Below are 25,872 nucleotides of genomic sequence, written 5' to 3'. Positions count from 1 at the left end.
TCTCATAATAAAGGGACTATGTCTGAAAGTCGTCTCATCCGAAGGAAAACAGACTTGCTCCAGGAAAGCTGCTAAAATATATCAAAAAAAATATATGAAATGATTTTAGAAATTTCTGCAACACAAAGATCAAAGGAAACAATAGTTTGATGAACACACTGTTAAGTGTTGCACTTACACATCACATTTTGGAAAACAAACCACACTGATTTTCTACTTTATAAAAAACATTGTTCCAAGTCTTCATTCTGCAGCAGAGAACTGAAAAGGTGTAGACTTTTAACCTGCATAGAAAGTATGTGCGGAAGTTAAAACAAACAAAAAAAAAGCCACTTCTGTCCTCAAAAGACAATATTATATTACAAAAAGGCAGGGAAGTTGGAGAATGCAGCATCATGCTTCCTGCAGAGATCAAGTTTTGTCTGTGTCGTAAAAAACAAAAAAACTGTGGGCACTGTAAATCAGCAACAAAAGCAGAAGTTGCTGGAAAAGCTCAGCAGGTCTGGCAGCATCAGTGAAGAGTGAGATCTGAGGAAGGGTCACAGGACGCGAAACATTAACTCTGACATTGTCTACGTCATAGTGAGTTATGTCTATTGCTTCAGCAAAATCCAACCAACTCTGAATGAAAATCAATGCTTAAGAAATATCCAAAACATCCGCTGTCCCCGTTGTGGCTTCCTCCACATTGGGGAAACGATGCAGAGGCTTGGGGACCGCTTTGCAGAACACCTACTCTCAGTTTGCAATCAACAACTGCACTTCCCAGTCACGAACCATTTCAACTCCCCCTCCCATTCCCGAGAGGACATGTCCAACCTGGGCCTCCTGCAGTGCCATAATGACGCCACCCGAAGGTTGCAGGAACAGCAACTCATATTCTGCTTGGGAACCCTGCAGCCCAATGGTATCAATGTGGATTTCACAAGCTTCCAAATCTCCTGTCCTGCCACTGCATCCCAAAACCAGCCCAGCTCGTCCCCGCCTCCCTAACCTATTCTTCCTCTCACCCATCCCCCCTCCCACCTCATTCCGCACCCCTATTTCCCCTCATCCCGCTCCCTTGACCTGTCCGGCCTCCCCAGACTGACCTATCCCCTCCCTGCCTCCGCACCCATACTCCCCTCTCCACCTATCTTCTCCTCCATCCATCCTCCATCCGCCTCCCCCTCTCTCCCTATTTATTTCAGAACCCGCACCCCCTCCCCATTTTCTGAAGGTGGTTCTCGGCCCGAAACGTCAGCTTTTGTGCTCCTAAGATGCTGCTTGGCCTGCTGTCTTCATCCAGCTCCACACGTTGTTATCTCGCATTCTCCAGCATCTGCAGTTCCCATTATCTCTCCAAAACAAAGGCTGCTGTCTTTCAAAACCCAATCTCAGATTTTGAAGATCGTCCTTACCCTGAAAAAATACCAAATATGTATAAAGAGGAAAACTGGAGGTGAAACCATTCAAAAAATTTTCATTGGCACAACAAATGTTCCAATTGTAAAAGCAGGTTAAGCACCTGTATATGAGGAAACTGTACTCAAACTTTAAACAGACATTTACAGCCAACAAATGTGAGAAATAGCCATTTCTTGCTGGATTACCAATTTTGCTGTTGGGAAAATAGGCCTAGGCTTAGCAATGTAAATTCAAACAAGATAGCCCCCTCTCAGAACTCAACACTCACAGTCGTAGAGTTCTGTTTTCACAGGTTGGAGTATAATAGCATCAAGCACAAAACACCAAGTCTTCTTTGGTACCTTTTCCTTCCATAAAACTGCTTTGAGTAGATGTGCACAGAATTCATTTTTACACGTTGAACAGTTGCTAAGTTCAAGACGCCAGTTCCAGCACTTTGACTTGCATCTGCTTCATCATCAAAACAGAACAAAATAAAGACCCACTCCTTGTAAGTCACGTTTTCCATTTTTAGTGACAAGGTGAAGTGCGAGAACTGCTCACTTGATGTTAAAATCTCTTAAGTATGTACCTATATATTTCAATTCTGTGAAATATGTGGAGTGAGTTTGAGAGAAGGATTAATTTTGGTGCGCTGGGAGAGAGCTGGGACAGTTAAAATAGGTTGAATGGCCTCCTCCCATGCTAAAAATGTCCATAACTGTTCTTGGCCCTGCTAAATTGAAGTGGCCATCCTTTCATTGTGACTGTGAGACGCAGCATGTTACGATAGATGGCATAATGAAGAAATCCTTTGTTATTAATGAACTTTTCAGCACTCGGCATTCTTCCGAAGTCAAATGTTCGATATGTACCTGTTGCACTGACTTGGTTCCAAACAGTTATAATGTGGAGGTGCTGGTGTTGGACTAGGATAGACAAAGTCAGAAGTCACATGGCATCAGGTTGTAATCTGACACGTTTATTTGAAATCACACAAGCTTTGGGAGTGCAGTCCCTTCATCAGGTGCGGTCAGGGAGGAAAACACACAGACACACAATTCATAAGCAGACAGATCAAAACATCATACAACTGGTGTGAGTGGAGTGTCAGATAATAAGTCTTCATCCAGGATGTTTGTTTGCAGATATTTTGTTGAAGAAACACACAACTTGTAGTTACAGTCAGTGTGGTATCTTATAAATTCTTGCTTTTGAAACAAAGGTTAAAACTCAAAGACAGATTCTGAACACAAGCCTCTAAACTACAAGTCAGAGTCTGACCTGAGATGTCACCTTTTGTACATTCCTGTTGCGCTGCCTGATTATCATGACAACACAGCACTGACATTGACTTTATAAACACTTTACTTGCCTCTAACACTCTTGGTCACCTGTATCGAGTTATTATCTGACACTCCACTCACGCCAATTCTATGATCTTTTGATCTCTCTGCTGATAAGCTGTGTCTCTCTGTGGTCACCTCACTAACTGCACCTGATGAAGGGGCTGCACTTCAAAAGCTTGTGTGATTTCAAATGAACCTGTTGGACGACAAGCTGGTGTCATGTGACTTCTGACTTCAAACAGTTATAGAATGTGTTTTCAATCCTATCGTGACTTGACAATAAGTCAACTTCTTAAAATTTATAAAATGAGAATGTCAAGTGAACTATGTCTAACCTTGAGCGCTTAAAAAAGGAAATATTACAACCATAGTCTAGTCAGACAGTAAAGACAGAAGGAATGATTTCATCGACTGTGTCTGACACCACACAATTAATCCCCCTGATGGAAGAAAGGTTGGCTGTGTTCTGTTTCTTCAGGAACATCCAGCTAATACCACCTTACTACTGCTTGTTTTATTCATCTGGTGTTCCATCTAATTCCTTGCAGTCTTGGTCAAACCTTCATGTAATTTATTTAAATTTTCAATAAAATAAATTTAACTTTGTATTCCACAATTTTAACATCTCCTTTTAAGGTTTGAACGGTTCACTTCGTACACTGCACATGTTGTGTCAATAATTGGAGAACATGGTGGAAAAATCAAGATATATTGACAAGTAAACAAATGGCTAACTTCTGTTTCCTTGTCAGTAATGCCTTTTGAACAGAACATAAAGTTGCGCAACTATGTAGAGATAACAATTTAAAACTGGGAAGACCACTTTGTGGTCCCCACACCAATCTCTATTCACGACCTACTGATTGCATTACTCCGCCTTGGCAACAATGTAATATTACACTTGTCTCAGCACAACCTTGGCATCTTGTTTATCCCATGATGAACGTCCGACCACACATTCATGCAATCCCTAAAGCTGTCTCTTTACATCTTTTCAATCCTGCCTACCTGTCTTTTGTCTTGGCTCATTAGCAGTGAAACCTTCACCTGGAACTACTTCACTTCTGGACCTGACAATTCCAATGCATTCCCTGATGGAGACCCACATTTGTCCATTGAAAACTTGAGGTCGTCTAAAACTCCACTGCCTGAGTCTCAACTTGAACCAATTCCTATTCTCTGTACTTTCTACCTGACTGATACTATTAACAGTAATTTTATTAAATTCTCATTTTTGTTCACAAATCGTTACTTGGCTGTGCCTATCGCTATTTTCGTAATCTCCATCAGTCCAACCATACTTCAGGACATCTGCAATCGTCTAATTATGTCCGCTTGCCCACTCTTGATTTTAAACAGCCCACTACTAGTTGCCAAACATTTAATTGTGTCGGCTTCAAACCCAAGAAGAGGCTTCCTACACCTTCAGCGAGCAAACTCACATCCAGAACCTCAACCCAAGCAACAAATCTTCTCAAACCTCGCTAACTTCCTACACCTCTTAGCCTCTGTACATTTCCTCTTTTAAGGCACTTTTTCAAACAATCCTCTTTCATCAAGCTCTTGATCATCAGAACTAACAACTTCATAAGGCTCAGTTGTATTCTGGGATCGTTAATACTCCAATCAGATGCCTTCAAAGTCTCCCTCCATTAAAGAGATTTTATAAGTGGTTGAAGTCATTGCCAAGCAGAGGGGGTCGAATTGGGGAGTTATTTCAAAGAGCTACGATATGTCAAACGACCTCCTTCCACACTGGCCAACTCTGATTGTACAAAAACAAAAATGATTTTCAGACTTGGGAAGATCCCTCAAAAATGTCCCAAGTAACCAGCTTTTGGGCAGAGTCGAGCTGCTGAGATGATAGACCAGGATTTAGGGGGACCAGGAGTGATAATATACTGAACACAATCAAATTTTGAGGTTGTAGAATGATGCGGTCTTCGGCATTTTTGACACTTGGACCATTTTCCTTCCTTTCCACAGAACAAGTCAAATAGCGGCAGCACAATGTTGCATAGCCGCTCAAGCTTGCTCCACCGTCGATGATGATTGTGGCTGGTCTTCCACATCAATTCAACTTTTGCTCATATCTCATCCTCTTTTCAAAACATCGATCTATTCACGTGTAGTATCCCTCTCGCTAACTTAATGAGAATTCATTCCAATCAATGAACTCCTAACGCTGACCCACCCCAGGTCAAAAAATTCAGCTGAGATCAGGAACTGATCTCGCCTGTATGGCTGAGCTGGCTTTTAGGTTTGCCGGTGAGAGAGTCCCAGTGAGAAACATTCATTAAAAAAAAATAATTACATGGATTGCTCTCCAATCCTAAACTCTATTCAAATTCAGTTGGTTTGTGATGCAGACTGATGCCCTGCAGAGAGGGCTCAATTGCCACACCAGTGAGCTTACCACAAAGGGTCTTCGCCTCAAGCCCTCTACTTCCCTGAGGCATGGTGATCTTCAGGTTAAATCATAACCAGTTGTCTCTCTCTAAGGAGTCGCCAAATGGCGTGCTAAGACTTTACCTTTAACCCTGATAACATGGCAACAAGCAGATAACTCAGCTGATGTCACTGACTAATAGAATCCTCAACTATACTAATATTAACCATGTGATATCATCAGAAGGCATGCTCAACTAAGTTTTAATTTGCAAATTAAGTTAACAACCATTCAATCAATATTACTGAAGTACTCATATTACTGATCGTCTCGATACAACATTGTGGTTACATCTGTTCATAAGTGAAGTGTAATATAATTGCACTTACTGTGGTTTTATCAATGTGATCCTGCAATGAGTCAATAAGCAGGTCACCCACAGGTTGCCAATCAGTGTGGACCCCCTCAGCTGTTATCACATGAGCCTCAAGATCATCCAGAACTTTCTGCAGTTCTTGAAGTTTCTCCAACGCCTTTTCCACCCGTTTCTGCCAGTTGCTCGCACGGATTTTCAGTTGTTCCCAATTTTCCTTCACTTCTATTGACTGTTTGCGGACAGCTTTGGCAATTCTCTGGGCTCTCTCTTCCGGGGCAGGTTCTGGAAATATGGAATGCAAATAATTTATCAACTATTCATGATTTTGATCGATAGATTTTCTTTCTAATCCCCTTTCCTTTAAAAGGTCTCTATGGGCTTTCTCCTGAAATTGGGATATATAGTATAAGACGAAAGATTTTGGTACAGGCACATCAATGATAAATTCTGTAATTAGCTGGCAGGTCGCGGAGCCATTAACAGAGAATCACAGAGAACCAATACAAAGCCAAATAAAATTCTGCAGATATTTGAAATTTGTCACCACCAAGGAAACTTTAAAGAAGGAAAAGGATTAGTGACTAAATGGGTACAATTCTCAACAAAAGATTTGAAAAATCCTTTCAGGATATCTTTCATAGCTATGAGACAAACATCCAACACAAACCAACTTTCATCTTTCAGGACTGGCAAGTTAGAATGATAAACCCGAAGTCTACCCTGCATAGTTCGCTCTAGAACTCACTTAAAGAGGTTGTTAAGAGATGTAGAGATAACAAAGTGTGCAGCTGGATGAACACAGCAGGCCAAGCAGCATCTGAGGAGCACAAAAGCTGACACGTTGGGCTGAGACCTTTCATCAGAAAAGGGGGAGGGGGAGAGAGTTCTGAAATAAATAGTGAGAGAGGGGAAGGCAGATCAAAGATGCATAGAGGAGAAGATAGGTGGAGAGGAGACAGACAAGTTAAAGAGGTGGGGATGGAGCCAGCAGAGGTGAGTGTAGGTGGGGAGGTAGGGAGGGGATAGGCCAGTCCGGGGAGGACGAACAGGTCTCCGGGGCGGGAAGAGGTTAGGAGGTAGGAAATGGGGGTGGGGTTTGAGGTGGCAGGATGGGATAGGTGGGCTGGTTTTGGGATGCAGGAGGGGGAGGGGTGATTTTGAAGCTGGTCAAGTCCACATTGATACCATGGAGTGCAGGGTTCCCAAGCGCAATATGAGGTGCTGCTCCTGCAACCTTCAGGTGGCATCGTTGTGGCACTGCAGGAGGCCCAGGATGGACATGTTACCTGAGGATTGGTAGGGAGAGTCGAAACAGTTCGCGACTGGGAGGTGCAGTTCTTTCGTGCAAACTGAGCACAGGTGAAGCAGTCCCCAAACCTCTGTTTGGTTTCCCCGATGTAGAGGGGGCCACAATGGCAACAGTGGATACAGTCTACCACATGAGCAGATGTGCAGGTAAACATCTGTTTGATGAGGAAATTCTTCCTGGGGCCTGGGATGGGGGTGAGGTATCGGGACCAGTGAATTTTAAACGTTGTGATGACAACATTTCTGGATATGCAGGGAAAAGTGCTGGGTGTAGGGAGTGCTAGAGGTGAGTGTGGAGCAGATAAGGGGGTCACCTAAGGGTGGTGGGAAAAATGTCTTTGGTGGTGGGGTCGGATTGCGGATGGCAGAAGGGTCGGAGGACGACGCATTGAATCCGGATGTTGGTGGGGTGGTACGTGAGGGCGACGAGGACACTGTTTTGGTAGTTATTATGGGGTGCGGGTGTGAGGGATGAGTTGTGGGAAACGCGGGTGACACGGTCGAGGGTGTTTTTGGCCACTGAGGAGGGGGAAGTTCCGGTCCTTGAACAACCCTCAACAGTTTCTCTTTCAATTCCTCCCACTTCCTACAGACAAAGAGGGTGGCCAGGGTAGCCAAATGGGCCCAAGCTATGCCTGCCTCTTTGGAGGTTACACGGAACGCTCCCTCTTCCGTACCTACACTGGCCCGAAACCCCACCTCTTCCTCCGTCACATTGATGACTGTATCGGCACCGCCTCGTGTTCCCACAAGGGGCTCTAACAGTTCATCCGCTTCACCAACACCTTCCTCCCGAACTTGAAGTTAACCTGGACAATCTCTGATACCTCTCTCTCCCTCCTGGACCTCTCTATTTCCAACCACTGAGAAACAAATATCCATTTCAACTCCACCAATTCCCACAGCTACCAAGATTACACCTCCTCCCACCATATTCCTGCAACACTTCATCCCCTATTCCCCATTCCTTTGCCTCTGCATCTGCATCTGCACTCCCAGGATGAGGTATTCTATTCCTGGATATCTCAGATGTCCTCATTTTGAAAGGACCACAACTTGCCCCGCTCTGTGGTTGATAACGCCCTCGACCGTGTCTCCAGCATTTCCTGCAACAAATCCCTCTCACCCCACCCTGCAACAACAACCAAAACAAAGTCTCCCTCGTCCTAACGTACCACCCCACCAACCTCCGGATACAACGCATCATCCTTCAAAACTTTCAGATTCTCTGGGAGGCTACGGAGGAGGTGGCGGAGCCTTTGGCCTTGATCTTTGAATCCTCATTGTCTACAGGTTTAGTACCAGAAGGCTGGAGGGTTACAAATGTTGTGCCCTTGTTCAAAGAGGGCAGTAGAGATGACCCAGGTAATTATAAACCCAGTGAGCCTTCCGTCTGTTGCAGGAAAAGTTTTGGAAAGGATTATAAGAGATAGGATTTATAATCATCGAGCAAGCACCAATTTGATGGGAGATAGTCAACATGGATTTGTCAAGGGCAGGCCGTGTCTCACAAGCCTCATTGAGTAATTTTGGAAGGTGACCAAGCACGTGGATGAGGGTCGGGCAGTTGACGTGGTGGACATGGACTTCAGTAAAGCCTTCGATAAGGTTCCACATGGTAGGCTATTGGAGAAAACATGGAGACATGGGATTGAGGGAGATTTAGCAGGTTGGATTAGAAACTGGCTTTGGCTAAGGAGGCAACCAGTGGTGGTTGATAGAAAATATTCAGCCTGGAGTCTGGTTACTACTGGTTTGTCTCAAGGATCTGTTTTGGGACCACTGCTGTTTGTCATTTTTATAAATGACTTGGACGGAGGCATTGGTAGATGGGTTAGTAAGTTTACAGATGACACTCAAGTCGGTGGAGTGGTGGACAATGTGGAAGAATGTTGCAGGTGACAGGTAGACTTGGATGAACTGCAGAATTGGGCGGAAAGGTGGCAGATGGAGTTCAATGCGGATAAATGTGAGGTGATTCACTTTGGGATGAATAATAAGAAGGCAGAATATTGGGTCAATGGAAAGATTCTTGGTAGTGTTGCTGTGCAGAGGGTGTCCATCTATGTCGATCCCTGAAAATTGCCATCCAGGTTGATAGTGCTGTGAAGAAGGCTTACGGTGCTTTAGGTTTTATTGGCAGTGGGATTGAGATCCAGAGCAACTGTCCAAAAAGCTGGTGCGGTCTCATTTGGAATATTGCATTCAGTTCTGGTCGCCCCATTACAGGAAGGATGTGGAAGCATTGGAAAAGGTGCAGAGGAGATGTTGCCTGGTCCGGAGCGAAGGTCTTCTGAAGAAAGGCTGAGGGACTTGGGTCTGTACTCATTGGAGAGAAGGTGGTTCAGAGGGAATTTAATAGAGACATACAAGATGATCAGTGGATGAGACAGGGTGGACAGTGTGGGTCTTTTTCCGAGGATGATGACGTCAGCTTGTATGAGGGGGCACAGCAAAACAGTGAGGGATAATAGATTTGAGATAGATATCAGAGGCAGGTTCTTTACTCAGAGAGTGGTAAGGATGTGGAACCCCCTGCCTGCCATTGCAGTTAGCTCAGCCACATTAGGGGCATTTCAAGAGTCCTTGGATAAGCATATGGATGATAATGGGATCGTGTAGGGGGATGGGCTTAGATTAGTTCACTGGTCCATCCACATCATCGCAATGAGCAAAAAAGCACACCGTTGTCTCTACTTCCCAGGAGGCTAAGGCAATTCCGTGTGCCCACAAGGGCAACTTTCATTGATGTACCACAGAAAGCATCCTATCTGGATGCATATCACAGCACGGTTCCTCTAGCAAAACAATCCCTAATTATTATGGCTCCTGCCTTTCTTCTTCCAGGCAGAATTGGTTCTGCTTTGTCATAACTAATTTGGGAGAAAATCCACGCTCAGTCTAAGTTAATTCTTCCAACAATTCAGATACCATGGAATACTGAGCAATGAGTTGGTGTGTGAGAAAAAGAGAGAGAGAGAGAGAGAGAGCGCGAGAGAGAGCGAGCGAGAGAGAGAGAGAGCGCGAGAGAGAGAGAGAGAGCGCGAGAGAGAGAGAGAGAGCGCGAGAGAGAGCGCGAGAGAGAGAGAGCGCGAGAGAGAGCGAGCGCGAGAGAGAGAGAGCGCCAGAGAGAGAGAGCGCCAGAGAGAGAGAGAGCGCCAGAGAGAGAGAGCGCCAGAGAGAGAGAGCACGAGAGAGAGAGAGCAAGAGAGAGAGAGAGAGCGCCAGAGAGAGAGAGCGCCAGAGAGAGAGAGCGCGAGAGAGAGAAAGCGCGAGAGAGAGAAAGCGCGAGAGAGAGAGAGCGCGAGAGAGACAGAGCGCGAGAGAGAGAGAGAGAGATGGGCGATGAGGGAGAGAGGGACAGACAGACAGAATAGGTGACAGAATGTGAGTGTGTGAGCGCCTGCATCAGACAGTGAGAGAGATGTTGCTGAGGTGGAGATAGTTGAGAGTGTCGATCACCAACAATCTCTCCTGGTCCACCCAGATCGTCGCAATGGGCAAAAAAGCACACCAAATGTCTCTATTTCCCCAGCAGGCTAAGGTAATTGGGAGTGTCCGCAAGGTCAACTTTCATTCATGTACCAGAGAAAGCATCCTATCTGGATGCATGTCACAGCATGGTTTGGCAACAGCTCTTCCGAAGACCACAAGAAACTGCAGAGTCATGAACACAGCATAGTCCATCATGCAAACCAGCCTACCATTCGTTGATTCCACCTCTACTTCCCGCTGCCTCGGGAAAGAAACTGACATAATCAAAGGCCCTTCTCACCCCACAATTACACTCTCTTCTCCCTTTTTCTGAAGGGAAGATGTAAAAAAAGTTTGTATGCATGCGTGAAAAGATTCAAGAACAGCTTCTTCACCGCTGTTATTGGACATCTGAATAGGACACTGAAAACCTTAAATCTAATTTTGATCTTGCTCTCTGTGCATCTTCTCTGCAGCTGTCACTATGTTCCGTTTCACTAATGCGCCTTGTTTGATATCACCTGTCTATACTGCATGCAGAAGAAAACTTTTCACTGTACCTGGGCACATGTGACAATTATGACTCAAATCAAGATAATAAAATGTGAGGCTGGATGAACACAGCAGGCCAAGCAGCATCTCAGGAGCACAAAAGCTGATGTTTCGGGCCAAGACCCTTCATCAGAGATGCTGCTTGGCCTGCTGTGTTCATCCAGCCTCACATTTTATTATCTTGGATTCTCCAGCATCTGCAGCTCCCATTATCTCTGACTCAAATCAAATTAACTGTGTGCAAGAGAGAGGTGAGCATATGATTGTGCTCAAGAGTGCAAAGACAGTGCATGAAAGTGTGTGTGTGCGCACGACAGAATGTGTGCGCCAGTGACTGTGCTTGAGAGTGTGTGAAAGGGAGTTAGCACAAGAAGGGAGTGTTACAGCATGCATGAGGGAGTGAATGTGTCTGTCAGTGTGAGTGAGCTTGACAGCAAGTGAATTTGCAAACCTAAGTGTGTGAGGGAGAGATTTGTGGTAGTGTGTGTGTACTTGAAAGTAAGAGCATTGGCAAAAGATCCTGCGACAGTGCATGCAAGCGTGCCACAGAATGTGTGCAAGACCGTGTACGACTGTGTGACGGTATGGAGTATGAATGAGTGAGAATGTGACAGAGTGTGTTCGTGAGAGACTGTGTTCCTGACTTTTTTTTTGTGTATGTGTGGTGTGTTTGTGCATGAGGGACAGAATATGCATGTGCAACATAGTGTGACTGTGAGCCTCTGTTGGTGCCTGTGAGTGAAGTGATGGGGGAGAACAGGGAGAGGAGAGATAAAGACTGAGAGAGAGAGAGACTGAGAGAGAGAGACAGAGAGAGAGAGAGAGAGAGAGTGAGGGAGAGATGAGATGAGGAATTAGAAATGATGAGTGGTCAATACCTGGAGGAAAAAAAGAACAGTGTGTGAGTGTTAAGAGAAGCCGCTGGATGTAATATGGAGGCTATTGTTTTATTGATTGTACTAAATGAAAAGCAAGTGTCACCTCTCAGCGTTAGGGGACAGGAGATGTGCATAGAGAAGGAGATATAGTCAGCCTTGTCAGAGACAGCAGACAAGTTGCAAATGCATAGAGACTGACATTACAGCTTTCTTGTCAATGTGTAAAGAGGTGAGACAAATATGACGAGTCAATATTGTACCTTTGCGCTCAGTAAAATCATGGAATCATGAATCAGAGGACCCTTACAGTGTGGAAACAGGTCGGTCAGCCCAACATGTCCACACTGCCCCTCACAGCATCCCACCCAGACCCATCCACCTATAACTCACCTAACCTACACATCACTGAACACCTTGGGAAATTTAGCATGGCCAATCCACTGACCTTGCACATCTTTTGACTGTGGGAGCAAACTCGAGCACCCGGAGAAAACCCACGCGGGCACATGGAGAATGTGCAAACTCCACACAGAAAGTCACCAAAGGGTGGAATTGAGACAGTGGTGTTAACCAGAGCCACTGTGCTCTATATTATGCGAATTCAGCTGCAAGCATTTTTTTTAAAGAAGGGAAACTTACCATCATCACAGGATTAGAGTGGTTTCAATCTTCTATCAGCTTTGAGAACCTTATCCATATCTGCCTTCACAAGGGCAAGGTGATGGTAATGGTGTGAGACCGGTTAGTATTCAGCAGCTCGCCATGCAAAAAATTAACGGCACTTTCATTGCTTTTTTCCGGGCATAACAGAAAGACAAGAACATGAAAAAATCCTGAAATCTTTCTCCAATTTCAATCTCCAAGGGACCATCCATTCCTCAAAAGTCATAACCAAACTGAACATGGGCCTCCTGCAGTGCCACAAATGATGCCACCCCAAAGTTGCAGGAACAGCAACTCATATTCCGCTTGGGAACCCTGCAGCACAATGGACATGGCTGACAGCTCTGTCAACCACGAATGCAAGGAATGCTCAGTTGAGGAAGAATGCAGACATTTCGGAATCCCTCCAGCAGACGATGATATCATTAGAACAAATGGATCTGTCTGGACAGTCCTGTTTGTAGATTTTGGGAAGTAAGACTCTATTGTTTGTCATCAAGGATATGGTTGAGTGATCATATTCAGACTGAAGAGACCAAGAATGTGAGGCTGGAGAACAGGTGCAGAACCATGCCTCTAGGAATTCCTGTGCGTGTCTATGCTTGGCTTGGGCTACTATGGTTACCTTGTCGCAGTGTCCTCTGAGAGGCGTGATTCTCCATCCATAATGCAACCAACAAACAGATACAATTGGACCCCCACATACAAACCCATACAGATCAAAACCGGAAATGACAGTACTCATGGTAACAGACTGGACAGTGTCAATTCCAGACAGAGTAGAATAACATCGTTTCATTGGAGGCTGTACCGATGATGTCACCGATCATGGTGACGAAACGTCTGAATGAGAAGAAGCCAGCTCGGCGAGCAAGTCCACAACCTCAATCAGAGAACTGGCTGTTTTGAACTACCTTGTTCAAGAGTTTCAGTTTTGATTTTGAATGTTAAATCTCGCTCCCACATAGGGATGGGGGATTACTGTTAACAGCTGCATTCTAACTAATTCATATCGAATCATTATTGTTTTGACCAGTCTTCGGGTCAGGCTCCCTCGGTGACTGAGTCTCCCAAATTGTTAAGTTCCCTCGTGAAAGACTCCCCTTCTTTACACACCCAACTAGATCCACCTCAGTTGGTACGAATTAAGCTGATTAAAAAGGATCTTGGTCTTGTGGATACCTTCCTATGTTTCAGAAGGAGTCAAGATAACTCAGGGTGACACGGTGACTCAGTAGTTAGTCATGCTACCTCACAGCACCAGGGACCCGAGTTCCATTCCAGCCTCGGATGACTGTCTGTGTGGAGTTTGCACATTCTCCCCTTGTCTGTGTGGGTTTCTGCTGGGTGCTCTGGTTTCCTCCCACAGTCCAGAGATGTGCAGGTTAGGTGGATTGCCAATGCTGAATTACCCACAGTGCCCACGGATGTGTAGGTTAGGTACATTAGCCGTGGGAAATGCAGGCTGACAGGGATAGAGTAGGGGAATGGGGATGGGTCTAGGTGGGATGCTCTTTGGAGGGTTGCTGTGGGCTTTTTGAACTGAGTGGCCTGTTTCCACACTGGGGATTCTATAAAACTAGCTTCTCCTGAACTCGTGAGAGAGTGAGTTTATCAATTGCTAAATGCAAGAAGTCATAGGGCACCACAAATATGCACAAGTTCGAAACAAGAAATTAGCTCAAAAACCATACAAGTTAAGAGGGATACGGATACTTCAGCCTTTGGATTGTTTGTGAAGAATAGAAAGTGGGATGTTGTTGCCACTAAGTTGGGCGATCCCCGTAATGTTGATATGAATTCAGCAGTTAATTTTGAGATTCTTGTTGAAATTCTTTTGACCTTGTTTCCCTTTTGACATTGCCCAGGTTTGCAGAGCTCAGAGCAAGAGATTTTCTTTTCTTCTTACCTGCAGCATAGGGCGATGAAACGGCTGTCCCAGAGCCGTGACCTCCGCAACTCCTGAGACCACATGAGCACATTCGCCCAGACTGATACACACGGACTGATACGAAAGAACTATCGGGATAACAATACTCAGCGTGGTACTGGAAAAGACAGCATGTACAAACAGAAAACAGCTGTAAATAGTGTCAAGAGGTGAAATCAAGTGATAAAGCTAAATTCATGGCTCTTTGTTTGCGTGCTCATTGTATTCAGAACAAAATCAACAAATTAATAGCACATTTCTAGGTTGACGGGCATGATTTTATAGCTATTACAAAGACATGGTTACAAGGAGATCAACACTGGAGCTAAGTGCGCAGGGCTATACGACATTCCAAAAAGACAGGCAGCAGGGAAAGTGACTGTAAGCAAAGAAATTAGTATGAGAGCAAGAAACGATCTTGGATCGGAAGATGTAGAATCCAATTTTATTTATTTGTTAATGGGAGGAGGACATCCCTAGCTACGCAGTGTTTATTGTCCATCCCTAATTGCCTAGGGGACAGTTCAAAGTCAATCATATTGCTGTGGGTCTGCAGTCACATATAGGCCAGATCATGTAAGGGTGGCAGTTTCCTTCCCTAAAGCACATCAGTGAACCAGGTGAGTTTTTCTGACATTTGGCAATGAATTCATGGTCATCATTATATTCTTAATTCATGATTTTCTTTCATATTGAATTCAAATTCCACCATCTGCTGTGCTGGAATTTGAACACAGGTCCCCAGAATGTTATCTCAGTCTCTGAATTAACAGTCCAGCAATAATACCACTAGGCCATTTCCTCCCCCATCGTGGAACAAGAAAGCCTGTAGCTGATTCCCACTTGGGAAAAACAGTGAACCAGGAGCTTCTTAAATGGGCGATCGCATCTCCTTACATTTTAAGACAGCCATGGATAATCAGGACCTTGTGGGAAGGGACGAAATTGGGGGAGGGAAAATTACATCAGTGTTAGGTAGGAGCTGAGCAGTATTAATTGGGAGGAGCTTTTATTGAACAAGTCAACATTTGATACGTGGGAGTTATTTAAAGACCTACTCTTCAGTTCAGAACTGGCCTATTCCAGGGAAGGAAGAATGACAAGGATGGCAATCTAAGGACATACGGACATAAGAAATAAAACAGGAGTAGGCCATCTGTCTCTTCCAGCTCGTTCCGCTGATCTTTTTTGCGGACTCAGCTCCACTTACCCTCCCATTCACCATAACCCTCAATTCCTTTCCTGTTCAAAGATCTATCTGTTTTGGCTTTCAAAACATTCAACAAGGGAACCTCAACTGTTTCAGTGGGCAGAGAATTCCACAGATTCACAACCCTTTGGATGAAGAAGCTCATCCTCAACTCAGTTTTATATCTGTTCACACTTATTTTGAGGCTGTGCCCCCGAGTTGGAATTTCGCCCATCAGTGGAAACAATTTCCGATCCATTTGTTTCATAATTTTAAAAGTTTCTATTAGATCACCCCTCATTCTTCTAAATTCCAGTGACTGCAATCCTAGTCTACTCAATCTCTCCCCATACAGCAACATTTTTAGTTCTGGAATCAACCTCGTGAACCTCCTTTGCACCCCCTCCAGTGCCAGTACATCCTTTCTCAAGTGAGGAGACTAAAACTATACAAACTACTCCACACCAAGCCTCACCAGCACCCTATACAACTGTAGCATACCCTCCCGATTTTTAAACTGCATCACTCTCGCAATGAAGGACACTATTCCATTTGCTGTCTCAATTACCAGCCGCATCTGCAAACTACCTGATTCAGACACAAGGCTGCCCAGCTCCCTCTGCGGAGCAGCATGCTACAATTTTTCACCATTTAAGCAAGACTCCATTTTTCCATCATTGCTACCAAAATGGATACCCTCACATCTACCATCATTGGACTCCATCTGCTAGACCCTTGTCCATTCACTTAAACTTTCTGCATCCTCCCGTAGATTTTCATTGTCCTCTTCAGACTTTACTCTCTCACTCATTTTAGTGTCATCTGTGAACATAGAAAAATACAGTGCAGAACAGGTCCTTCGGCCCTCGATGTTGCGCCAACCTGTGAACTAATCTAAGCCCATTCCCTCACACTATCCCATCATCATCTATATGCTTATCCAAGGACTGTTTAAATGCCCTGAATGTGGCTGAGTTAACTGCATTGGCAGCTAGGGCATTCCACGCCCTTACCACTCTCTTGGTAAAGAACCTGCCTCTGACATCTGTCTTCAATCCATCACCCCTCAATTTGTAGCTGAGCCCCCTCGTACAAGCCAACATCATCATCCTAGGAAAAAGACTCTCACCGTCCACCCTGACTCATCTTTCTCTGATCGTCTTGTACATTTCTATTAAAGGCCCTCTTAGCCTTCTTCTCTCCAATGAGGACAGACTCGAGTCGCTCAGCCTTCTCTCATAAGACCTTCACTCCAGACCAGGCAACATCCTGGTAAATCTCCTCTGCTCCTTTTCCAATGCTTCCGAATTCGTCCCGCAATGGAGCGACCAGAACAGGTCGCACGAGCGTTTTCTGCAGTTGCAGCATGACATCACGGCTCTGGAACTCAATCCCTCTACCAATAAAGTCTAACACACCGTATGCCTTCTTCACAGCACTATCAACATGGGTGGCAACTTTCAGAGATCTATGTACATGGATGCCAAGGTCCCTCTGCACATCCGCACTACCAAGAATCTTTCCATTGGCCCAGTATTGTACCTTCCTATTATTCCTCCCAAAGCGAATCACCTCACATTGAACTCCATTTGCCACCTTTCCGCCCAATTTTGCACTTTATCCAAGTCTCCCTGCAACATGCGACATTCTTCCACATTGTCCACCACTCCACCGACTTTAGTGTCATTTGCAAACTTACTAACCCATCCACCTATGCCTGCGTCCAAGTCATTTATAAAAATGACAAACAGCAGTGGGCCAAAAACAGATCCTTGAGGCACACCACTAGTAACCGGACTCCAGGCTGAATATTTTCCATCAAACACCACTGGTTGCCTTTTTACCGAAAGCCAGTTTCTAATCCAAACTGCTAAATCTCCCTCAATCACATGGCTCCGTATTTTCTCCAATAGCCTACCATGTGAAACCTTATCAAAGGCTTTACTGAAGTCCATGTACACTACGTCAACTGGCCTTCTCTCATCCACATGCTTGGTCACCTCCTCAAAATCTCCATGAGGTTTGTGAGACACGACCTGCCCTTGACAAATCTCCAATCAAATTGTTGCTTCCGAGATGATTATAAACCCTATCTCTTATAACCCTTTCCAAAACTTTTCCTGCAACAGACGTAAGGCTCACTGGCTGTAATTGCCTGGCTCATCTCTATTGCCCTTCTTGAACAAGGGCACAACATTTGCAATCCTCCAGTCCTCTGGTGTTAAACCTGCAGACAATAAAGACTCAAAGATCAAAGCCAAGGGCTCCGCCACCTCCTCCCGAGCTTTCCAGAGAATTCTCGGAAAAATCCTCTCAGGCCCAGGGACTTTATCTAGCTTCACACCTTCTAGAATTGATAACATCTCCTCCTTACTAACCTGAATCCTTTCAAGTCTAATAGCACGTATCTCAGTCGTCTCCTCGATGATATTCTCCTCTTCCTCAGTGAAAACAGATGAGAAATATTCATTTAGCACCTCTCCGATCTCTACCCGGTCCACACACAACTTCCCACTTCTGTCTTTGATTGGCCCCATTCCTACCCCAGTCATCCTTATATTCCTCACATACCTTGAGAAAACTTTACGGATCTCCTTTATTCTACCTGCGAATGACTGCTCAGGACCCCTCCTTGCTCTTCTTAACTCTCTCTTTAAATCCTTACTTGCTCATCTGTAACTCTCCATCGCATCAACTGATCCATCTCATCTCAACATCACATAAGCCTCGCTCTTCTGCTTAACGCGAGATACAATTTCTTTAGTAAACCACGGTTCCCCTACCTTATCACTGACCCCTGCCTGACAGGGACGTACCTATCAAGGACACGCAATATCTGTTACTTAAACCAGCTCCCCATTTCGATTGTCCCCATCCCCTGCATTTTGCTACCCCATTCTTTGGGCCTCCTAAGTCTTGCCCAATTATAATTGCCTTCCCCCATCTGTAAGTCTTGCCCTGTGGCATGTTCCTCTCCCACTCCATCGCTAAACTAAACGTAACCGAATTAAGGTCACTCTCTCCAAAGTGCTCATCTACCACTAAATCAAACACCTGGCCTGGTTCACTGTCAAGTACCAGATCCAGTGTGGCCTCCCCTCTTGTCGGCCCTTCGACGTACCGTGTCGGGAAACGCTCCTGCGTGCATTGGACGAAAACTCATCCATCCGACGTACGAGAGTTACAGCATTTCCAGTCAATGTTTAGCAAGTTAAAGTCTCCCATAATGACCACCCTGTTCCTTTCACTCCTGCCCAGAATCGTTTTGCCAATCCTCTCCTTCAGATCCCTGGAACTTTGCAGAGGCCTAATAAAAAACTCCCAGCAGTGTGGCCTCTCCTCTCCTGTTTCTGACATCAGCCCATCCCACCTAAGTAGACCAGTCCTCCTCAAAAGTTTTTTCAGCCTCCGTTATACTGTCCTCGACAAACAAAGCCACACCTCCCCCTTTTTTCCCACCTTACCTGATCTTACTCAAAGATCTGAACCCTGGAACCTGCAACATCCATTCCTGACCCTGCTCTATCCATGTCTCCATAATGGCCACAACATCGAAGCCCCAGGTACCTATCCATGCTGCAAGCTCACCTCACTTATTCCGGATACTCCTGGCAGTGAAGTAGACACACTTGAATTCAGCTTGCTGTTTGCCAGCACACTCCTGTGACACTGAGATCCTGTCCATGTCCTCTCTATTCTCTTTCTCCTGTGTACTGAAACTACACCACAGTTTCCCATCCCCTTGCTAAGCTAGTTTAAACCCACCCGAACAGCACTAGCAAATTTCCCGCCCAGGATATTAGTGCCCCTCTGGTTCAAGTGGATACCGTCCTGTTTGTAGAGGTCCCACCTTCCCCAGAATGAGCCCCAATTGTCCATGTACCTGAAGCCCTCCCACCTGCAGCATCCCTGCAGCCACGTGTTCAGCTGAAATCTCTCCCTGTTCTTTGCCTCGCTATCACTTGGCACGGGTAACAAACCAGAGATAACCACTCCGTTTGTTTGAGCTCTCAGCTTCCAGCGGAGCTCCCTGAAATCCTGCCTGACATCCCTATCCCTCTTTCTACCTATGTCGTTGGTACCTATGTGGACCATGGCTTGGGGCTGGTCACCCTCTCCCTTCAGGACCCCAAAGACACTATCCGAGACAACACGGACCCTAGCACCTGGAGGCAACGCACCAATCGTGAGTCTCTTCGGTTCCAAACAAGCCTTCTATCTGTCCCTCTAACTATTCAGTCGCCAATGACTAACACTCTCCTCCTATACCCCCTTCCCTTCGTTGCAAGAGCGACAGACTCTGTGCCAGAGACCTGCACCCCAGTCAGTATTGAGGTAATGCCTCATCGTAAGGAGGTCAGAATTGACGGAGTGGCAGATATTTAGAGGGTCAGTACTGAGGCAGTGCACAACCGTCAGAGGGTCAGTACTTAAGGAGAACCCCATTATCAGAAGGTCAACACGAATGGAGAGTCACATCGTCAATGGTTCAGTCCTGAGGAACACTTCATTATCATAGGGTCAGTCCTGAGGCAGTGCTTCATTGTCAGAGGGTCAGTATTAAGGTTTAGAATTGAGGGAGTGCTATCTGATTATGTCACTCTGACAATGAGGCACTGCCTCAGGAATGAGCCTCTGACAATGAGGCACTTTCTCACTTCTGAATCTCTGACAAGGAAGCATTCCCTCAGTGCAAACCCTCTGTATGGACCCGATGTCAATGAGGCACTCGCTGAGTACTGACCCTCTGACAAAGTTCCAATAGCTTACTACTGACCTTCTAATCATGTGCCCCCTACCCCATTTCTAAATCTGTTACATTGAGGGCACTGCCTCAGAACTGACACACTGGCTATAAGGCAGTCCGTAAAGACTGACCCGCTGATCGTGAGGCTGTCCCTCAGTTAATGACCCTCTAAATATGAGGCACTCCCGTAATTCTGACCGTCAGGAGCTACCTCAATGTTGACTCACCGATATCGAGGCACTGCCTCAGAATTGACATGCTGACGATGGGGCACTTGCTCAGGACAGACCCTCTGATAGAGCTGCAGGTTTGATATTAGAGCAGTGATGCACCGCGAGCAGGTCAGTATTAAGGGAGTGCCACACAGTCAGTGGGCCAATATTAGGGGAGTGCCACACTGTCAGAGGATCACTCTTAATGGAGTGCTGCACTTGTGGTGAGTGAGTGCTGAGGCAGTGCAGCACTGCAAAGGATCAGTAATGAGAGAAAGCTCCATTTTCAGAGGGTTAGCACAGAGGAAGTGCTTAATCAGAGAGTTATTTCAGAGAGAATGCTGTATTGTCAGAGTTTTGCACTGAGGGAGTATCACACAATCAGAGGTCCAATATTAAGGAAACACTGCACTGTTGGAGGGTTGATATAAAGGGAGGGCTGCACTGTCAGAGGGTTAATGATGTGGGAGTGCTGAAATATCACAGAATCAGTCCTGAGAAGTGCTGCACATTCAGAGAGTTAGTGCTGAGGGAGTGGTCTAATGTGAAAAGATTGATATCAAGGGGCACTGCCGAAGGATCAGTAGTGCAATACTGTCAGAAAAACAATATTGAGGGAGTTCTGCTGTGTCAGTGGGTCAATATTCCAGGATTGCCACACGATCCACGTATCAATGTCAGACAGTCAGTCCTGAGGGAGTGCTGCACTGTTGGAGGGCCAATATTGAGTGTGTGCGACACTCAAGAGGATCATTTTGTTGGACTTGTGCACTGTCAGAAGTTCAATTGTAAGCAAGTGCCACACTGGTAGCGGGTTAATATTATGGGAGTGCTGCACTGTTAGACGGTTAAAGATGAGGGAAAGCTCATCATCTGACAGGGCATCACTCCCTTCAGACGAACCCTCAGGCGGTGCAGCACTCCAACAAGTTAGTTTCAGAGGCATGTTGTCCCATCAAATTGACCCTCTGAGACAGGAGCATGCACTAAATATCGACCCTCTCACAATGCTGCACTGCCTTAATATAGGCCCTCTGGCAGGGCGGCTCCCTTTCAGTACACACCTTCCAACAGCACAGCACTCTCCCATCATTGACCCTCTGACAGTGCAGTACTCTCTTAATACTGAATGTGTCACACTGCTCGACACTGTTGGAAGGTCAATACTAAGAGTGTGCTGCACTGTTAGACAGTCAATGATGAGCTAGTGATGCATGTGCGACATTCCCTCAACTCTTATCCCATTACAATGAGGCACTGCATTAGTATGGCCCTCTGACAAAGTAGCACAGCTTTAGAACTGACCCACTGATCATGAAGCTTTCCCTCAGTACTGGACCTCAGAGTGCTCCTCAGCCACAACACTGACTCTCTAATCCTGCAGTACTGTCTCAATTCTGACCTCAGTCCCGACCCTGTTACATTGACATTGCAGTTCTTCCTTACCATGGACACTCTGGCCATGGGACACCACTGTTGGCCCTGTTGCAGTGCAGAATTCACTGACACTCACCCTCTCCCATACCTTCAATACTGAATGTCTGATAGGACTGCGGGCAGCTGACTCTGACAGTGCAGCATTCTCTCAGTATCGACCCTCTGACAGTAATTAGGGGACTGCTGCATTGTCAGAGAGTCAGGACTGAGGAAGGGCTGCACTATCAGAGGGCAAATATTAATGGAGTTGTGCACTGTCACAAATTCAATATTAACAGAGGGCTGCACTGTCAGAGGATCAATGATGACGGGGCAGTGCGTTGTGAAAAGACCTGTAATAAAAGGCATGCGGCCTGTCAGAGGGACTAAACGGAGTGCTTCACTGTGAGAGGGCCAACATTAGTAAATGCTCCAGTCTCAGAGGGTCAATGTGATGGGAGAACATCTCTCTGACATGATCTTGTTGGCGGGTCAGCGCTGACGTAGTGCTGCACCGTCCGAGGGGTCGGAGAAAGGGAGTGATGCACGACCAGGTGATCAGGGAGTGCTGAAGTGAGGGGGTCGTCAGCGATAAGTGGGTGAGCTCTGAGGGAGTGCAGCACAGTGTGGGGTCAGCACTGCGGGAGTGCTGTTCTGAGGGGGATCAGGACTGAAGGGGGTCAGCACTGAAGCAGGTCAGTGTTGAGGGAGTGCTGCACTGAGGGGCTCAGAATAAAGGGTGTGCTACACTGAATGGGTCAGAAATGAGAGGGGGGTCAGCACTGAGGGAGAGCGGCACTTGAAGATGTTCAATATTACTGTGTCCTGCACTGTGAAAGGGTCAGTATGAAGGCAGCACTGCAATATCAGAGAGGCAATGATGAGTGTGTGCTGCACTGCTGAAGGGTTAAATTTGAAGTGGTGTCCCACGGCCAGAGTGTCAATGGTAAGGGAGCATGGCATTCTCACAGTGTTATTGCTGAGAGAACACCAGTATGACGGAGGGTTAATACTGTGGCAGAGATGCACCGTCAGAGAATCAGTCATCAGAGAGTACGCAGTGTTGGAGGGTCAGTACTGAGGGAGTGTTTCACAATCAGAGCGTCAGTTGTCTGGCAGTGCTGGAAAAGCTCAGCAGGTCTGGCAGCATCTGTGGAGGCAAAAACAGAGCTAACATTTCGGGTCCAGTGACCCTTCCTCAGAACTGTTCTGAGGAAGATCCCCAGTTCTGAGGAAGGGTCAATGGACTCGAAACATTGAATCTGTTTTCTCCTGCACAGATGCTGCCAGGCCTGCTGAGATTTTCCGGCAACTTTCTTTTTGTTCCCGACTTCCAGCATCCGCAGTTCTTTTGTTTTTTATGTCTGGCAGTGCTTGTTTGCTTGTGACCTTCTGAAAGCACAGCACACCCATAATCTTGGCCCTGTGACAGTCCAGCACTCCCTCAGTACTGATCCTCCAACAATGGAGCATTCCTTCAACACTGCCCAGCAGCGCAGCACTTTATTTCTGAGAGTAGTCTGAAAGAAACTACCTTTGCTTACCCAGAGAGACAGGGAGAGCAAGTGCGTATTCTGTAGGTGACTCAGGACGTATTGTAACCTTAACAAGTCAAACAGTATTTCAGATTAGTTTATAATTAAAGATTATTCTAACTGTCTTCCTGGAAAAGTACAGTCCCTACAACATGGGGCTGATACTAATACACTCACTCAGAAGTGACCCTCCAGCAAAGCAGCCCTGCCTCAGAACTGACCCTGTGACAATGAGCTACTCCATCAGCAGTGAATCTGTAATCACGTGGCATTCCCTCAATTCTGAAAACATTACACTGAGGCACTCCTACAAAGGCCTCTGCGTTTTAGGGATTATTTACAGTCATCCCTGTGTTTTACAGGTTATTGAAAGGGGTCACTGTTTTCGGGTTTATTTTCACCCTCCAATCTTGCAGCACTCCCTCAATTCAGGCGTGTAGCAGTAATGTCTCCAGACTGAATCTCGACAAGTGTTGCAAACCCTCAATTCTGATCTGCTCAAAATGAGCCACTGACTGAGTATTGGCCTTCTGACAAAAAGTCACTTATTCAGAACTGGCCTTCTGACAATGTGACACTCGTCCACATCTGACCCTCCAGCAATGAGGTACTGCCTCAGAACTGATCCGCTGACAGTAAAGCACTGCCCCCTCAGTTCTGACCCTCTGACAGAGCTGCAATACTTCAGGACTGAACTTCTAATCATCTTGTACTCCATCAACTCTGAATCCAATGCACTGAGGTACTGACTCAGTATTTACAGTCTGCTCCTAATACACCCTCAGAATTGACCCTAAGGCAATGTGACCCTGCCTCAGAACTAACTCTGTGACAATGAGGCACTTACTCAGCGCTGAATCTCTAATTGTGCAGCACTCCCTCAGTTTTTAGGCACTCCTTCCAGACTGGCACACTCTCAAGGCTGATCCTGCAGCAATGAGGAATTGCCTTACAATACAGCCACGAACAACAAGGCCCTCTTTAGGACAGTGTCTGATAACAAGGCACTCACTTGGTTCTGAGCCTCTGACAATGAAGCACTTGCTCAAGTCTGACCACATTAAAATGAGGCACCCTCAAACTGATCTGAAACACCTCAGTTTCGACCTTCTGATGGCTCTGAAATGCCTCAGTTTAGATCCTCTGACCGGTCTTTTAATTCTGACCCAATTACAGTGAAGGTCAGCCTCCGTGCTGACACTCAGAGTACATCACTCCCTCTGACAGTGTTGCACACCCTGAGCATCACTGACAGTTTCAGCGTTCCCTTCATATGGACCAACTCACAATGCAGCACTCCCCTGACATTATTATTTATATTGACGATCTGACAGTACAGCCCACCTCAGTGCTGACCCTCCGACAGCGCAGCATTCCCTCATTACTCACCCTCTGATACTGTAGCCCACCTTTGGTAATGACACTCTGACAGTGTCACACTCCCTTACTATCGGCCCTTCAACAGTGCAGCACTCCCTCAATGATGACACCGTAACGATGCAGGATTCCCTCAGTCCTGGCTCTGCAACAGTCAAGCATTCAATCAACACTGACCCTCTGTTAGTGCAGCACACCCCTAATATTGATCCTGTGACAGTGCAGCACTCCCTTAATATTGGCCTTCCGACAGAGTGGCACTTTCTTGACGAAGACACTCTGACAATACAGTTTTCCCTCATTGCTGATCCTCTGGCAGTGCAGCATTCTGTCATCACTGGCACCTTGCCAGTGGAGCTACATGCTTCTTATTGACCCTCCACAGTGCAGCACTGCCTCTCTACTGACTCTACAACATTAATATTGATCCCCGAACGGGAGGTTCTCTTTCATACCCACCCCCACAAAGAGAAGCCCTCCCTCATCTTTAACCCTCTGACAGTGCAGCACTCCCTTAATATTAACCCGCTGCCAGTGTGGCACTCCGTTACAGTGCAGAACTCCAACAAAGTGATCATCTGAGTGTCGCGCACACACTCAATATTGACCCTCCAACAGCGTAGCCCTCCCTCAGAACTGACCGTCTGACATTGATACACTGATAGTGTCGCAATTCTGTAATGTCGACCGCCACTGATGCAGCAGAACTCTCTCAATATCGGCCTTCGGACAGTACTGCGCTACTGATCCTTCGGCGGTGCCTCTTGATATCAATCCTCTGACATTATAGCACTCCCTCAGTACTAACTCTCTGAACGTGCAGCACTCTCTCAGGTCTGATTCTGCGCTATTTCAGCACTCCCACGTCATTAACCCTCTGACAGTGCAGCACTCCCTTTATATTATATTATATTTATCAACCCCTCCAACAGTGCACTATTTCCTTAATATTGGGCCTCTGATTGGACAAGCTGACAGCATCTCATGTTCTTTATCGACAGAGAGTCAGTTCTGTGGTAGTACCTCATTGTAATGGGTCAGAGTGGGTCTAATCAGTCCAACCCCAAACCTAACCGCGGCTTCAGGCCGAA

The 25,872-nt window shown here is 46.1% G+C and overlaps 1 protein-coding gene across 1 annotated transcript; it reads right to left on the bottom strand.

Annotated features, from left to right (window-relative positions):
- Positions 1-1,135: 1,135 nt before the first annotated feature.
- LOC132208192 (uncharacterized) lies at positions 1,136-25,411 on the bottom strand. Its single transcript, XM_059643880.1, has 4 exons — positions 24,814-25,411; positions 14,285-14,423; positions 5,514-5,782; positions 1,136-1,401 (listed from the first exon to the last, which is right to left on the bottom strand). The coding sequence occupies exons 1-4, from the start codon at positions 25,114-25,116 to the stop codon at positions 1,255-1,257; spliced, it is 858 nt and encodes a 285-aa protein (XP_059499863.1). The 5' UTR covers positions 25,117-25,411; the 3' UTR covers positions 1,136-1,254.
- Positions 25,412-25,872: the final 461 nt, after the last annotated feature.

The sequence above is a fragment of the Stegostoma tigrinum genome, unplaced genomic scaffold (assembly GCF_030684315.1).
Source record: "Stegostoma tigrinum isolate sSteTig4 unplaced genomic scaffold, sSteTig4.hap1 scaffold_309, whole genome shotgun sequence".
NCBI classification, from domain to species: Eukaryota; Metazoa; Chordata; class Chondrichthyes; order Orectolobiformes; family Stegostomatidae; genus Stegostoma; species Stegostoma tigrinum.
This window is presented reverse-complemented; position numbering and strand designations above follow the sequence as displayed.

Excerpts from the sequence above, each read along its gene's own strand:
- LOC132208192 (XM_059643880.1), bottom strand. The coding sequence starts at position 25,116 with ATGACAGAATGCTGCACTGCCAGAGGATCAGCAATGAGGGAAAACTGT. Across the intron at positions 14,424-24,813 it reads TCAGAGTGTCATTACCAAAG|TACCACGCTGAGTATTGTTA; the intron begins GTGGGCTACAGT and ends TGTCTTTTCCAG. Across the intron at positions 1,402-5,513 it reads ATCACATTGATAAAACCACA|GGTAAGGACGATCTTCAAAA; the intron begins GTAAGTGCAATT and ends GTATTTTTTCAG.